Source organism: Kryptolebias marmoratus, linkage group LG9, assembly GCF_001649575.2.
Source record: "Kryptolebias marmoratus isolate JLee-2015 linkage group LG9, ASM164957v2, whole genome shotgun sequence".
Taxonomy (NCBI): domain Eukaryota; kingdom Metazoa; phylum Chordata; class Actinopteri; order Cyprinodontiformes; family Rivulidae; genus Kryptolebias; species Kryptolebias marmoratus.
In genome coordinates this window covers 28,952,076-28,969,396 of record NC_051438.1, presented here as the reverse complement: position 1 = coordinate 28,969,396, position 17,321 = coordinate 28,952,076, and the positions used below count along the sequence as shown (strand labels likewise).

The window sequence follows — 17,321 nt, the reverse complement described above, 5'->3', positions numbered from 1 at the left end:
AAAAGGAAAATATGCAAATGTTTTTTACTTTTGTTTGACGTCCGTTGGTGGTGTGAGTGGAATAAAACTGTCTGTTTGAAGAGCGAAATTGTGTTTCCTTCTAAGTCTGTGTTAGTCCGACTGCATATACATGCTGATTCAAGGCTGTGCACAATGTTTGTTGTTGTTTTTTTTTAATTAAAGCAGGTTCTTCCAGGATGTTTCATATAATGAGGGCTGTGCTGTTTTCTTCAGTTTTTTGTTGTAATCACGATAAAAACCTCTGAGGATAAAATTACAATTTGTTTGTGTACTCTCCCTGTTTGACCACAATTCATTTGAAAATGTTGTTGTGGGCAGAATTTTTATTATTTCACTCTTTTCCTTCGCACCTTGTTGGTCTGTAACTATTAATTTTTGTTGTTTTTTTATTAACAGGTAATTAAATAGAAAAGCTAATAGGTGTGTTTCTTTGCTTTACTCTTATTTTGTGGTGATTAAAAAATATCTTAATGATAAATAATAATGTTTACTATCTGTCATTAAAAAAAAACCTCTTCATAAACATGACTTTCCTCCACCTATCTAATATCACTAAAATTAGAAATATCTTGTCCCAAAAAGGCACAGAAAATCTGGTCGATGAATTTATCTTTTCGAGGCTGGAGTATTGTAATTCTTAATTATCTGGGCATCAAAAATACCCAGATTAGTTGATCCAAAATGCTGCTGCCAGAGTTCTGATGAGAGTTAGAAGATTATATTTATCCAGTTTTAGTTTCTTTCCATAAGCTTCCTGTAAAAACAGAATAGCATTTAAACTCTTACTCCTAACATATAAATCTCTCAACAGCCAAGCTCCATCTTATATTAAAGATCTTATTGTTCTGTATTTTCCTATCAGAGCACTTCGCTCTCAGGCTGCAGGTTTATTTGTGGTTCCTAGAGTTTCTAAAAGTAGAACAGGAGGCGGAGCTTTCAGTTCTCAGGCTCCATGTTCCAGTTTCCTGTCTGCTTTTAAGACTAGACTTAAGACTTTCCTTTTTGATAAATCCTATAGTCAGGGTTGGCTTGGGTTTCTTGAACCATCCTTTAGTTATGCTGCTAAAGGCTCAGACTCCTGGAGGAAACTGAACACATTTCCTCTCTCTGCTGCTGTCTTTACTTGCTGTACTCTCTATGTTTATATTTGTAATTATTTCTCTCATTAACATGTGGTTTTCTTTGTCTTCCTTCCCATAGAAACTACACCTGAACCGATTCTGTGTTTGTCTGTGTCTCTTTCCTGACCCCTCAAACCCCAGCCGGTCAAGGCAGATGAGTGCTCAACCTGGTTCTGGTTCTGCTGGAGGTTTCTTCCCGTTAAAAGGGGATTATTTCTTTTCACTGTCACCAAGTGCTGCTCAGGATCAGGGATTACAACAGAATGACAATCTGCTGGCTTCCTTAGATTGCTTTTACTGAATGAATGTTTCAGAATTATGTATGCAAATGGATTATTTTATGAATCAATTGACAGTAATTGGATTTGAAACTGGAATTGATTTGGATTTATGATTTGGACTTGGTTCTTTTCCTTTGCATGATGCCCAGAGATGACTTTTATCAGCTGGTGTTATATGAATAAAGTGAACTGAGTTGAATTAGCCAGTTGGTTATTTCTAAAAGATGTTTAGAAATGATGGTTTGTGCTTGTTTAAACATTTAATCTGTTCAACATCCTGCTCACTGAAGTTGTCTTACAGTAAATGTCTTCAGGTAAAAATGGGATTAAAGTAGTGATGAACAAAGAATGTGTACACGTGTCTACCTTGCGTCCACGTTGTCCGTTGAGCAGTTGCACATGTAACCTTGAGCCTTTGGGACACACACCCTGCCGAGGGAACATGGTTGGGAGGCACATGGGTTGTCAGCCAGCTCGCAACGTTCGCCGTGGAATAGTCCCACGCAAGAGCAGTGGGGCTCTGCAAAATAAACAAAACGCACAGGACATCTGAGACGAGAGAGACCAATCAAAGGTCGCGGTGGACGTCCCCAACAGACAGGAATTAATCTCAGCAAAGGTCAATTTGATTCAGTCTGAAAACACACAAGTGTGTTTGATGGATAAGAAGAACAAATAAGAATATAATAAAGACAACACACATCCATGTCCAATAACAAAATGCTTGTTTTCAGCATACGAGACACTGTCATCATGGAAGTTACTTTATCTGCAGCTGTTAGAAGTGAAGATATGAGCCTTATTGTTTCCGTTTACTTCCAAGTGATTCAAGAAGAGAAAGCAGGAGAAACAAACCTTGTATTGTTTGTAAAACCTGCCCGGCCTTACCTGGGAAGATCTTGGGGAAATAAAATATATTTGCAGCATTTATACTTGAAGCATAACTAAAATGTGATTTGACACAATGATGACTAAAATCCTGAGCTGTGACCTTCCACCCAGTGCCCACAGAGCCACGGCGGCCAGTTTCATTTCGTGCAGAGAGAAGAATAAAACATGCTGCAGTTCTGTGGTTTGGAAAGCAGACCTGGTAAAGAAACTCCATCAGGTGGTGGGGGTTTGATAACCTGTTCCCACCTCTCTCCTGTCGTCACGTGTTTTATTTCTCGTCCACCTTTTAGTAAAAAGGTTGAACTTACCGCCTGCACTCTCACGGTCTCACTGTGAAACTCATGAGAATAATATTTAAAGCTCCTTTTATCTGTTAAACTGCAGGCGCGCTCATCTGCTGCTATTCCAGTAAATCAAAACTCTAAAACGTCCTCTTTTTTTTTACTTTGAAATCTTTTGTGTTTTGCCAGGAAATGACACATCTGTCCAGTTATAAATAAACTGATACTCTGATAAAGCATGCATGTCATAAAAAAATGCAGAAAGTGGATTACAAGAGAAAATAATTATTTAAATAAAGGCCTAGGATTCCTCTAAAGAATGCATATCACCCGCTATCTTTAATGGCAGAATTTTAGACAAAGATATTTCTATGTGTAGCTGTTTTTTGGTCAAACCTTGAGAACATCAATTTGTGCAATCTCATGCTTTATTGTGAGATTTTACCCCCAGATATGTGTTGTTAATCCTTTTGAGCTACAACTACATCAAGTTTCAGCTCATTATTTGTAAAATTGACTGTTATGGCCGTTTTCATGTTGGCTAAAGGTGATTAACTGTGGCTTTCATCTTGAACTGGATTCACTGCAAAAGTTAATCAGTTGTGGATGTACAGCCAGCGACTACTTTCTCAAAGTACCATTAAATTTAGTCAAGTGGTTCATGAACACACACACAAACAGTCACAGGTAAAAACTTTATCCCATGGCTTTGACTTTCCATTGCGGATGATGATAAATAAACCAAGCCTGCAGATGTTACAGCTCACTTTGGAAAAACTGAATAATTCTAGATTTTACCTGAGACCACCAGGCAAACCTCCCTGCAAAATAACCCCCCCAAAACAAACAATAAAATAAACACATTTACTTGAGTCTATGTGACCTAAATCCAGCTTTTCCTCGATGCATTTCCAGCTCTGTGTGAACATCCATGTTCCCTCCAATTATCTGAGCCTGCATGGCCACTAGAATACAAGGACAAAACTCTGCATGTACTGAAAAACCAAAAGAGACGGGAAATAAGACTGTGTGGCAAAAAAAGCATCATGTCTTTAAGTCAATTCCATTCAAGATGGCTGACTCCGTTAATTTGACAGATATTAACCTAAAATTTAGTTTGTATGATGTAAGAATTCTTTCAGCTGAAAAGTAGTTTTTTTAATGCATATGGATGCTGCTAAGTGTTTTGTAAACATGTTCATGTGTCCTGTTGCTGACTGCAGCAGTTTCTTTGTTGATTTGTTGTGTAAATGATGTAAAACAAAGTTTGTATGAGAAGTTCCACTCAGTCTCTCACCTCCAACAGCATCCTCTCTGCAGATTCCTCCGTTCTCACAGGGCTGGCTGTCACAGCCTCCGGTCCTGCTGCAGCACTGATACACCCCAAACACCCTCCTGCTCCCCGACCCCGTCCACGCCGCTGCGATCGGCTCCCCGTTCAGCTTCAGGCCCTCGAGGCAGCCAATGAAACTGTGTGCGTCCCGGCCCAAATCCTGAACGGAGTCCTTCTGGAGAGGAGCAAACAGCAGCGCACCGTGGAAACGCATCATCCTGCAGGGCTCCATCAGTCCGATGGAAGCCGGATGCTGCTGGTCCAGAGTCAGTTTCAGAGAGGTGGTGTTGACCTCCAGCAGGACGTCGTGCCAGCGGCCATCTGATACGGAGTCAGATCTGATCAGCAGAGTCTTCGGGGACAAGTTTCCACATCTGTATCTGAAGTGCAGCTCTCCTTTGGTCAGCTGGGGAAGACACAAAACTCTATTTTATAATGGAAAGAATTAAAAGCTAAATTTTATCATGAAAAAAAAGTTGCAGCTTGAAAAAAATCCTAAAATTTGAAATCACAGGTGAAATAACTCAGTCAAAACAGTTCTTTAAAAAGACCAAACTTCAAATATATCGGCAGAAAATATATTTTTGAAATCTTACAAGAAGTAACAATTGATATTTAATGCTTGTTTAAATGTGCAGTTTGTCTTAAGACATTTGAACAACCCAAACATTAATTGTAAAATGTTAACTTTAGATTATAAAAACACACTAAAAAAGAATTGCAGTTGTTGTATCTGGTTGCAGAGAAGCTGTACAGAGGGAGCCAAGTGTTCACGCTCACACCGAGCAGCGTTTCGTCTCTTTCACCAGAAACCTCTGAATGTTTCTGCACGCTCAGCACTCCCAAAAAGTAACAAGCCAGCAGCTTTTCTCCGCTTCCTTTTATCTGTTCATGTTTTTCTTTATGTAATAGAATCCTTTTTTTGCAGCTTCTGTATTAAATATACAAAAAGTGTGTATTTTACAAACAGCCTAGATTCACTCCATCCTACACTCAAGGGTGTGATGCATTATTGATAGCGAAGCGCTCAATGCCTAATACTTTAATCATAATGGATGATCAGCTCGTGGATTTAATTTCATACGTGTGTCCACTGAAAACTAGTTGTTTCACTGTCCCATGGGTGATGCTGCATTGCTTTCTGTTCCTGCCTCAGATTCCTCTTTGATTTCCTTGAGGGGCCAAAAATGAGGAACAAAGTAAATCAAAACAAATGATTCTTTGCGAAGAGATAAACCTGCAAAATCTCCCTCATGAATCGGTGACATTTCACAAGAGATAAGGGTAGCTCTTTCTCAGCCTTGTTGTGGGATGATGCTGACAGAGGAACAACAGAAAACCATCTTTTAATCTGTTTTACATGACTTGTGCTGAGGCCTTATATGATTCATGATAGATAATTGAAGAGAGATAGCAGAATTTGATGCATGGCCAATTTTACCGTATCAGCACAGCTGACGGAGATCCTGCCCTGTGTCAAGACAGACTCTGCTGGGATTAAAGCTCTCCAGATCAGAGATTTGTTACTCTATAAATCACAGCAAAACCAAACTTTAATGCTGCTGGAACAAAGGATGCAGCGATGGTGTCCGATCTCATATAGTCTGATGGTTTGTTGTTCATGAGCACACTCAAACCTGAGCAGTAGTTCTGTATTGAGTGAAGGCAAGAAGCAGTGCTGCTCTCCTGCAATGATCAAAGCATCTCTGATTACACCGCTTTAGTTTGTTGTGCGTAATAATCTGGCATCATGGGAATGGCTTTGTGGTTTTATCTGTATGCACACTAATAACAGCAAATTGAAGCTGAAGCATAGTTTTCACCTGGATAGACATTTGCCTATATGGAGATGGGACATGGCAATCATTTTCAAGCCCAATCAAAGTATTGCAGCTGTATGTTTCAATTATAAATATGTAAGAGTATATATGGCAAATTGTGGCTCACAGGTTGTCTGATTTTAAAATAAAGTCCAACTGAGAGAATAAAAGGTATCAAGCACTCAAACTTGACAGTTCCTGTGGAGTCTTAGTGGCCACAAATCAAACTGAGTAAACTCAAGGCTTTCACACAAGCGGGAGAGTTGTCAGCAGGATTACTCCACTTCAAAAAGATGACAACATGAAAACGCTTCGGTGAAAACAGGCTTTTGAACTTATGCAGCCATGTGGCATTGTGATTTCCTGATAATTATCAGGGATATTTGACATGTTTGTGACCTTCAGTTTAAACATTATTACATTTATTACAATGAAGCACAAAGTGCTTACTGAGGCTGATGATTGTTTGTTACATGCCACTGAAGGCAAACGCAGAGCGAGAATGTTTTTGCTCGTCTTGTGCATGGGTTTGTTTGTACCATTTGCAAATTATCTCATGAACCATTGTACAGATTTTAATGAAACTCTCAGAAACAACTGATTGACTTTGATTTGAGCAAATTGACTATAACCTGGTCCCTTCTCAGCATAAGATAATTTCACTCTGAATCTCTGGCATGAAAGGTGGTAGGCAATATGCAGTAATTCAAGGAATGCTAAGCCTTTAATTAGATTTTAAATTAGTCTATTTTGATGGCACTGCACAGACATGGATAGCATGGATGCTTCCACACAAAAACACTTTTTTCAATGGTTGCACATTTTTGCAAAAAATAATAAAAATTGCCCCTTTCTGGTGGCATATATATGGTCAGAGGACCAGCTAACCAAAGGCCAATTTTATGATCTAATAAGTCATATTGCTGTTAGGGCTGCAAACCAGAGGCAGATCAATACTGCTGAAATCTGATAAACGAGCCACCTCATCATCACAGAAGCCCCAGAGTGAAATATCACAGGTCCCTTCCTGCTGACCCACCAAAATAAAAGCCTGAGCTGACATACAAGTCAGCCAACACGTCACCTTTACTTGCTCGTCACAGCTTACTGCAGCAGCAAGTCATTCAAGCTGTCAGTTTTACAATAAGTGCAGAATAAAACAAATCAGCAGCAGCAAACAGATGTAACCTTAAGTTCGAAAAGCTGCCATCATATACTGTAATGTGCAGAGTAGTTCATGTTCCAGTGGGAACCAAGCTTACAAATGGTTCCTTATAACTGAAGGTCGTCTCAAGTCATCATAAAACCCAGACAACAGTCCGTGTCCATGTTAAGAAATTCTATTTGAAGCCTCGTCTGCTCGCACTAAATCAGACAGCGATACATTCCTACACGCTCAAGTTAGCGGAGAGGAGTCGGAACCTTGGGAAAATCTGAATGATGCTTCTGAAGTTTTCCAAGAATCAGAACGATTGAATATTCAACCCAGCAAGCGTTCAGATGTTTCACAAATGAAAAGCGCTCACAGGGGGAAACATCTCGCAGCATTTCAAGTCCATATCAGCTTTTCAAATAAAAATCTGTTCAGAGAATTATTCATGCCCTTCAAAGAACATGATTTGTTATTCTCTTTCATTGTTTCCATTTAATGGACCCAGTGGCAGAGAACAAATATGAATCCTTTGCTGCCGTGACTGTTCCTGGAAAACAGTGAATCTTGATGAAAACAAAGTTTTCATTCGGACTCCCGAAGAAGAGCTGCAGGTTCCATTCCTGCGCATTAAGAGGCCAGAAGGACAACATGTGGTTCAGAGGCTGCTAAAAGCTGGAGTCACTACAGCTTCAAGTAAAGCACCATTTATTTATTTATTTCCTTTCTTTGACCTTTAACCTCCTACATGAGGCCTGTAGAGTCTGATATGAAGCTCATTTCTTTGAGCGTTGCACGGTCTGACCTTGGGGTGAATTTGCTGAAACATCCACTAATGGGAAGTGTAAATGTTTTCCATTTGTAAATATTCTTCCTCTCTGTAAAATGACGGAGTCCAGTGTGAAAATGACCTTTGACCCTTCCCAGATTGATGGGCAGCAGCAGCTGCTTCTCTGAGGTCATTGCTGATGTCTTTCCATCTTGGTGTTGTGTTAACTCACACCTGGATGCTGCAGAGCAGCAGAACCTCCTGCTTTTCTACAGATGGTCAGTTAATCAGTGATTAATCAATACATCTGATCAGCAGCTCCTGGCTGATCCTGAAAGAGGGTGGACTTTGCAGTAAGCTCATAAAAAAACAGACTGCACACCAAATATGTCAAAACATGACCGCTTGCTCAAAGCAGCAAATAAAACCTCAACAATTAGGAACAAGTTTAGCAAGCCAGGTGTTTTGCACTGGGAGCTGGGAACATGTTGAACTGAAGGAATTCCCCCAGGAGAAATCCTTTTGATTAAATCAGCAGCCCCTTGATTTTATCTTTCTGGTTGTAAATTAGTGTCAAACAACAACATTACACTAACAGCAACTGAAAATAAGAAAGAGATTTAATCTCTCTGCAGCAGCAAAACTTGAAGAGCAGAATAAATTACCTCCCAGCTCAGGGGAGAACGCAGCAAATACGTACACTTCCTTCAGATTAATGAAAATAATGACTTTGTTTCCTTTAATTGCATATTGCAGCTTTTTTCTCATTTTATTTGTCTGTGCTGTCGTGGCGTTTCTAATGTAGAGACGATGATGCGTTCTCTTGTGGGCATAAAAACTGCTGGCATGCATGTTTTATCCTTCGGACCACTTTACATTAATGCTGCTGTGCCGAAAAAAAGTAAATTAAATAAATTAAAATACAACTGCAACAAGTAGATGCAAATGGGTTTAAGTATTTTGCTTTGAAATACATTTTCAGGAAATGATGCAAAGTTTTAACCTTAAATAAATCATTGTGAAATCTGAAATGTCTGTGTTTATTAAATAAAAAGAGCTGAATGCAGTAAGAACAGTACAAAGTCCTGTTATCTGACCCACAGCATCAGAAGAAGACAAACCTGTAAAACTCCCCAGTCGTTGGGACCGTTTGTGGACATGATGAGACCCTGCTGCTGGAAAGTCTTGAACCTCAGAGTGAGTCTGAACTCCTGGCTGTCTTCATCCATCCTGGGGAGAAACTTCAGGTAGGACTTACTGTCGAACCTCAGAGCCGACTCTGAAACACAGAAACAGCATGAAGAAGAATCATAAATATTTTTAATGGGTAAATCAGATGCAGGTACAATTTTACATCTACATCAGCGCTCATATAAACATTTCACATGGAAGTTTTATTTTCCAAAGTCAGAAATTTCTTTAACTTAAACCTAACCTTAAAACCCTTTCTTCTTTTCCTAAATGTGTTTGCCTTTTTTTATTGTATTTGAACTTTTTTTTTGACTAAAGTATAAAGCATTTGGGTCAGCCTCAGTTGTTTTTAATGTGTTATAGAAAATAAATTGACATTTGCATCAAAAAATAACATTTGTTTGGTGAGCCACTTTAAAAGTTGCTGTATTGCTTTTCTTTAAAAGCTGCACGAGATCTCTGTTTAAAACTTTGGCATGCAAGGTGACAAGCGATGTGCATTTACTTCTTCTGTTGTTTAATAAGTGTATTTATTGAACAAACGGTCATCAATTCAGCAGAGATGAAACAAAAATCAGTTTTTAGGTTTTTTAATTTGGTTCTAAGATTGTGCGTTTACATTTAAAACACATTCAGTGTCACAACACTAAATTAATATTTCTATAATTTTTTTTACTCAAAGATCAAAACTTACAGCAACTCTGTGCCTTGTGTTTTAAGACCAAAGGAGATTAAAGTCTCTAAATATGGTGGTAATATCAGTCAGAACCAAGCAAGACAATAAATGTCTGTCCTGTAGAAGTATCGCAGCACAGCAGCGTAATCCTCATAAGAATGACAACACACGTCCCTGATGGCGACCTGACATGGTGGCGCCGCCGCTCGGAGTTTGAGACGTCTGGAAGCTGCAGCTGAATCTGAGGGTATGTTCACAACTAAAAACAATCACAGAAATATGTGAGGCTTACTTCTAATCCACTTTATGTAATGAAGACGGTAAAAACCGCCCTGCTGGTGCCAAGCAGAGCAGATACAATCTTCTACAAATCGTCTCCCAGTAAAGCATTGAGACGGGTTGTTAAAATGAAAGGTCCTGGGACAGAACAGGTTTGGGATTTTAGCTGCTTCTTCTCGTCCTGTGAGTCCTACTAACCTCACGAGTCTCAGAGTCATGGCAGCAAAACGACTCAGAAGATTCTTTAAAAAGTGTTGATATAAAAGAGATAAAAGTCTCTTGTCATGCAATAATGTGAGACATCTCTCTCTCTCTCTCTCAGCTGCTATCACATCAGATTTGATCCTAAAATCTGTAAACATACCTGAGTTACTATGGGGCACCGTTTGTAAAGGAGCTTGTGCTCAAAATTCATGCCTAAATTTTGTCACATTTAGCTTCAAACACTGTTTAAAAATGTAGTGTTGATTTTCTGATGTCACTTTTTACAACATTTAGCTAATTACATGTAATTGTTACAGCTACATACTAAATATAAATCTAAATGGTAAATGTTAAATCTAAATGTTAAATTATAAATCTAAATGTTAAATGTTAAATCTAAATGTTAAATCTAAATGCTAAATGTTGAAACTAAATGTTTAGCTAATATGCAAATTTTTTACACCTGAAACAGGAAGTACCAAAATAAAAGCTTGACACTAGGCTGAAGTATGCTTCTGGTTTGAGGATCGGCTAAAGGGCGATTCATTCAGTTACAATCATTTAGCTATTGTTCTTTATGCATTTTGTGTTTTAGGTCTGCCAGACGTGACAAAGCTGAAACAATATTACTTCATGTCCATTACGTATCCTCAAACCAGAAGCATACTTCAGCCTAGTGTCATGCTTTTATTTTGGTACTTCCTGTTTCAGGCGTAAAAAATTTGCATATTAGCTAAAGATTTAGTTTCAACATTTAGCATTTAGATTTAACATTTAGATTTAATATTTAACATTTAGATTTAACATTTAACATTTAGATTTAACATTTAACATTTAGATTTAACATATAATATTTAGATTTAACATTTAACATTTAGATTTAACATTTAACATTTAGATTTAACATATAATATTTAGATTTAACATTTAACATTTAGATTTAACATTTAACATTTAGATTTAACATTTAGCATTTAGATTTATATTTAGCATGTAGCTGTAACAATTACATTTAACTAGCTAAATGTTGTAAAAAGTGACATCAGAAAATCAACACTACATTTTAAAACAGTGTTTGAAGCTAAATGTGACAAAATTTAGGCATGAATTTTGAGCACAAGTTACAGGTATGCCTGTGTTGAATACGGTTAATTAGTTGTGGCGCCATCTTGAATTGGATTGACTCAAAACGGTTGTAGAAGTTGTAGATGTTCATGCAGTTATTATTTCTAAAAGTTTCATTAAAGTTTGTCCAGTGGCTCATAGATAGTGATAAATTTCACCACAGATTGGCTCTTTGTGTTTTTTATTTTCTTACATGTTTAATTTTTCAGGGTTTGTGCAACTATTTACAGGTAATTGTTTGACTTGTTTCCTGTTTCCTCTTCTGCATTGAACAAAATCAACAATCTCTGGCTTCAGTTTGAGTAACAAGTTGTTCCACCTTTTCTGCTAACACGATAAGTGTCTGTAATAAAGAGGAGCCGGCATACACTGTAAGGTTGTCTCTACACAACAGTTTTCTGGCAGGAAAAGGCTGTAAGATTGCTGCAGATCACTTCCTGTCAACATTTGATCAAAACACAAAAACACTCTCTGACTCTCATGACAAAATCTTGGCAAAGGATTTCCAATTCTGTGGATGTTTTATAATAAACCTGCATTTCTGATCAACCTTGTTTTGCAACCATGAGCACCAACTGGAAGAGACCTGAGCTTCAAACAACTCAGCCTGGCATCATCATCATCATTTTGTGCAAGTGCCAGACTCCTTGGGCTTTATGTACAAAGATTTGTGCAGATTTTCTACTGAAACATGGCGTATGCACAAAAAAATCCATATGTTTGAAATGGTCTATGAGCATAAATTCAAGCACATTTCCTCTGTATGTCCCACATGTACCAAAACCCTAAACCCCTCTGTGCCTGAATTTAGCCCTCAGCTGCACTAAGAGCATCTGGCTGCAGGATCTCAGTGCTCCTGTGGGGTAATAAAGGTCCAGAAGTTCAGTAAAATAACTGGTGCAAAACCATTTAAAACATTAAAAGTGAGTATAAGGATTTTAAAATCATGATGAAAATGAACTGGCAGCCTGGGAAAACTGGATAAAACTGGGGTGATGTGGTCACAACGTCTGGTATCTGTTGAAAAGACGTGCAGCAGAGTTGTTTAAGTTTCCAAACTTATTTTCTTATTATTGTTGTGCTGAAAATCATGTAAGTAGAGTTCATAGGGTTAGTAAAGGGACTGAAGATCTCCAAAGCTAAAAAATGAGCTTTACAGAGAGTAAGGCTGGTTACCAAAAAGTTAACTTTCGTGTTTAGAACAAAAACATGACGACAAGCTTGTTTCTCATTGTGAACAGCAAAAAAACCAAAACCTGATTCTGCTTGGATTAAAACAAACTAAATGTAATGTGGACATAAGCCTTAAGAGGTTTGTAAAATTCAGCACGTTCAGTTTAATCAGCTCTCTGCCCTGATTTCTTGCCTAAATTTGTTCTCTGTAAACATTTTCCTAATTATATGGAGGCATGACAAAGAAGGAGCATCAGACTCTGGATTCATCCACATTTTCTCTCCAGCTGTTTCAGTTCTGCACCAGAGTCAGCTGAGGACAATGTACACGCTGTTCAGAGAGTCGGTGGTAATTACTCTGCAGGAGAACATGTAGAGCTCATTCTCTTATGTGATGCTGTGGTTTTGAACTGGATCAACCATTAAAGTTTCTGTGAACTCTGAGGCTGCAGACTCGTCCTGATCTTCAGAGCAGAAGACATTGAACTTTTGTGTTAGCGGACTCCTAACTTCTTATTCCTTTTCAAAAATACCACAGGTTCCTTTCTGCTTCACACATCCTCACATCAATACCCAGACAGACACTGATCAGTGGCTTTGTGAAGCTCAGACACACACACACACACACACACACACACACACACACACACACACAGACTGAGGCAGACAAGGATTGACGTACCGTTACAGGCGCAGACACTCTCCCAGGTGTGCTGCGGGGTGATGTAACCAGCTCTGGCTGTGGTGAAATGGTTGAGTCTCTCTCCTGACAGCAACACGGCATTCCTGCAGCCCCGCGGCGGACAGCCGGCACCCAGACACCCGTTGTGGCTCACCCTAAGGATACTGAGGCTCAGAGAGTCCTCCATGTCTGCCATAATCCCTGCATCAAAGGGTTTAGGTTCAGTTTGCATGCATCTGCATGAGCACTGCTTGTTTGAATAAGTAATGATGTTGATAGCTCACCTGAGAGTCTGCTTGTTGGCAGGGCCTTGTGGATCTGGTCCTGAGGCCTCCAGACCAGCAGGACCTCCAGGATCTGGGTGTGGGGCAGCTGCTGCAGGCTGGCCAGGTGGATCTCTTGTCTGGGCAGAGTCAGAGCTTGAGCCAGGCTGCGCTGAAGGCCTCTCCATTGATCGGCCAGGAACTCCTCAGGTGACATCTTGTCCAGCTGCAGCGTCAGGCCAGAGTCCAGCGCTCTCTGGTCGGCTTCCCACAGGTGAACTCTGACCCCGGCCCAGACACTGAACTTCCCGTCGCTCACGCTGACATTCAGCGCATACGACCCCCCCTCCAGGTGTTCATCTGCCCAAATTCTACCGTCATTTGAGTCTATGGAGAACCTCTTCCCGTCGGGGTTTTCTGACACCAGTTTGTAGGTGAGGATGTCCTGCAGGTCCTGGTCCGATGCGTGGAGTCTGCCGATGACCCGGTTTGCAAACAATCCTCCAGCAGTAGTGATGAAAACTTCAAGAGGCACAACACTGGGAGGGTATTTGCTCTGCTCAGTGACGTTAATGTTGACCACACAGATGGACGACAGGGGAGGGTGACCGCTGTCTGTCACCTGAAGAAAAAAAATGTTTGTTTTAAATATACTTGATCATTTATTCAAATAAAAACTAAATACATAAACTTTGATTAGCCTGGTTCCTGCAAAAAAAAAACACAGTAACTTCAAAATAATTTCTTCAAAGATATTTCTGGTGGGGAGATGCAACAAAATCTATTTTTCTTATCTTAGAGTCCAAATTAGGCAATTTGCACACAGTCTTTATATTTCGCTGTTACCAGAGGGAGGCTGTTGACTTAAACACTACTCACATAATAATAATATCATATGACAATTATGAGCTCTTTGAAGTGAGATTATTGGCTCATTGTTGGGCACTGAGCTGCTCAGAGAGGTCATTCGGCTCCAGACTCTCAGCACACAATGAAGCTGATTTTGTTTCTGTTTCCTCTCCTGTTAGCGGTGAATGCCAGCTCTCCTGACAGCTCTGTGAGCTGTAGACCTACAGCAGCGCTCAGCATGTCGGAGCTGCAGCAGGATTATGCTTCTCATGGTGGGACAACTTGAGACAACTAATTGTTTCGTCTGAAATTTAACAAGCATTTGTGTCTGAGATGAGACGTTTCGCAACATCGACTGTGAGTTTGTTTCTACCCTGTGGGATAAAAATAAAGCAAACAGCTTGAAAAGATGGTGAAAGACACAAGAACAAGGTCAAAGCAGACTAGCGTTCCTTGAAGGGATGCATATCGCTCTAAGACCATCTAATGTTGAGTAACTGTAACCGTTTTGCTCAAATATAAAAAAAAACCTTACATGCAATTTCATGCTCAGAGTTGTTGCAAATGACTTTCTGCAACTAACACATCAAATTTTACTTCAATATTTGTAATATTAACTAATTTATAGCTATTTTAGTGTTGACTAATATCGATTAGCTGTGGGGGCCATCTTGAACTGGATTGACTCCAAAATGTAATTTGTTGAAGAGATACAGCCAATGATTACTTTAAGAAAGTTTCATTGAAATCTGTTCTGTGGTTCATGAGATATTTTGCTAACACACAGAAGAAACCATTATCTCCAGCCTTTTGGCTGTGGGCAATAAAAATCTTTCTCTTTTACCTGAATCTTTAGCTGATGGAAGGGTTTGGTCTTCTTCCTGAGAGGAGCGGAGAGTGACAGCAGGCCGCCCTGGTCGACGTGGAAACGGCGCTCATTGTTGCCGCTGATGATGTGGAAGGAGAAAGGTGGGCCATTTTTCGGGGTGTCTCTATCTTTCACCACCAGCTGGAGGATGCTGCTGCCGATGGACTCGCCCTCCTGCAGGAAACAGCTTCATTATTTCAGTTTTTTTTTCTAAACTTAATCAGTTCTACATGAGGTGCCAATGAAAAACAGCAACCGAATTCAGTATTTCCATGTTCTGCTTTACAAACACAAACCTCATCAGCACCGTTTCCTTATATCTTTTCCTCTAATTTTATGTCCATCATGTTTGTAACTCCTGTACCAAAGGACGGAACCTTGGACTAATTTAATCAAAAAAGGATCTAAAACTGTTTGCTGTGATGAATTACCCATTTTATCTCATCTGAGAGGCTGCTGAGCTGGTTTGATATTAATAGAAACCAGTGGTCCTTTACAAAACAGGTTATCAATCTCAAAACACAACACGCCTCAGGAGATGGATGGCAGGAAGGTATACAAAGTATGGAGTTATGGGGCTAAAATATGAAACAGCCCTTATGAAGCCTTTGAAATTTAAATTACAGCACGCATCACAAGACACAGGCGGGTTTATCAAAGAAAAACTTCATCAGACTGAGGGATGTGGAGGTGGAGTCAGGCTGAAGTTGGAGGGACTCGGATGCAGGGCAACACTGAAAAAAAGGATTCATTTCCTCTGCACCGCAGTGACCACGTCAGAGCCAAAGCATCAAACCAGCACTATCAGACTTCTATCTATTCCTATTTCTACTTTCTCAGACTCCTCAACTCCACTGAGGTTTCAGAAACTAGAATCCCAACCTGCACGAATCACCTGTCCAACCCGTGGCCTGTCCCACAACTTAAACTGAACAAAACTGTCAGACCAGACATTTCAAAATGTCCTAATCTGAGGTCTTCAGTTTATATAACTGATCTCGTTTGACCAAAGTGATTAAAATACATTTCTTAGAAAGCTCCTTCCTGAAATGTCTAATTTGCTCTGAGTGGTTGGATCTGCCATTTTTAATCACGAATCCGGGTCAAGCAGTCAAAAAGTCCACCTTCTAATGACGTCACTAAATGCTGTTCTGCATAAAACCTTAAAAATCTTCATGAAGATAAAACTTCTTCCTTGAAGAAATGCATATTGCCCGCTGTCCTGCATGCCAAAGTTTAAAACAAAGATCTTGTGTGGTCTGTTAGTATCTGTTAAAGTGCTGTACTGTAAGGGGGAGGGCTCGACACAGGTACAAGATCTGCATCTGCAATATACAATCCTAATCTGATTGCTGCCCCTCTGATGAAGATTTATGCCATCTGTTGGTCTTCATTTCCACGCCGAGCTGCAGGCAGGATGGCAGCAGAGGATGTAATTCGGATGACTCCAGGCCTCACAAGACCGGCTACTTCTCATGCATCTAAATTTCTGTCATCGTTCCAAAGCAGTCCCAGCATGTAATTACCAGTTTCACTTTCAATTAAATATATTTAAATCATCAAGCTTATGTTTTCATATTGAAAGCAAAACAGTAAATATGTAACACTGGATGTTTTTCTCCAAAAACAATGTTTTTTTTATAAAACCTAAAGAATTCTCTCCCTGCTCTCAGAAACATTGATTTATATTTATTCATCCAGCTGATATTGTCAGATAGATCATTCTAAATAGATCTGTTGCTCAGGATTCTTTATAGACACCTATTATGAGGGAATTCTTTGCCTGGGTCAAAATGGATCTGGTTCATACTAAAAGCAGATTATAAAGGCAGCACGGGTGCTCCTTCCTTAGTAATTAAAAAAAATCAGACAGCTTTTATTACGGCTCCTGCTGAGACACTTCCTGTTAATTTCACGCGGCTAGGAACCTTCTGAAGCGAAAAAAAAAAAAAAGACCTCAGTTCTGCTAAAATTCAAGACATTTTAATTGGACAGAGTTAGAATCCCCTCACCCCATTTCCTCATTGAGTAACTGATGGCTCATCAGTTATTTTTCTCCAGGAAATAAACTCAACATACAGTGAAGGATTCTTCTTGATATTAAATTAATTAAAAACCCCTTTAATTTGATTTAATTTAGTCATAAATTTATTCATCTTAACTGAAACTCCACAAACATGCAGGATGTTCCTGAATAGAAGAGTGTAATCTTATTAAATCTGAGTGTGAAACTGCTGTGATTTTCTTATTGATAATACCTTTGAGTAAAGCCAATCCTTTCAGGTCATCCAGGACAGTTAGGCAACACAAATTTATTCTGATTTGTCACTTTGCTACAGAGCTG

General features: G+C 39.4%; 1 protein-coding gene across 3 annotated transcripts in view; it reads right to left on the bottom strand.

The window, feature by feature from the left end:
• Positions 1–17,321, bottom strand: part of fat2 (FAT atypical cadherin 2) — a 96,890-nt gene that overhangs the window by 11,850 nt on the left and 67,719 nt on the right. For all 3 annotated transcript variants that reach the window (XM_017429751.3, XM_017429750.3, XM_037977616.1), the window contains 6 exons: positions 14,954–15,151; positions 13,282–13,882; positions 12,998–13,198; positions 8,789–8,946; positions 3,893–4,334; positions 1,790–1,943 (listed from right to left, as the gene is read on the bottom strand). In XM_017429751.3, coding sequence (XP_017285240.1) covers positions 1,790–1,943; positions 3,893–4,334; positions 8,789–8,946; positions 12,998–13,198; positions 13,282–13,882; positions 14,954–15,151 — 1,754 coding nt within the window. The remainder of the gene's footprint in view (positions 1–1,789; positions 1,944–3,892; positions 4,335–8,788; positions 8,947–12,997; positions 13,199–13,281; positions 13,883–14,953; positions 15,152–17,321) is intronic.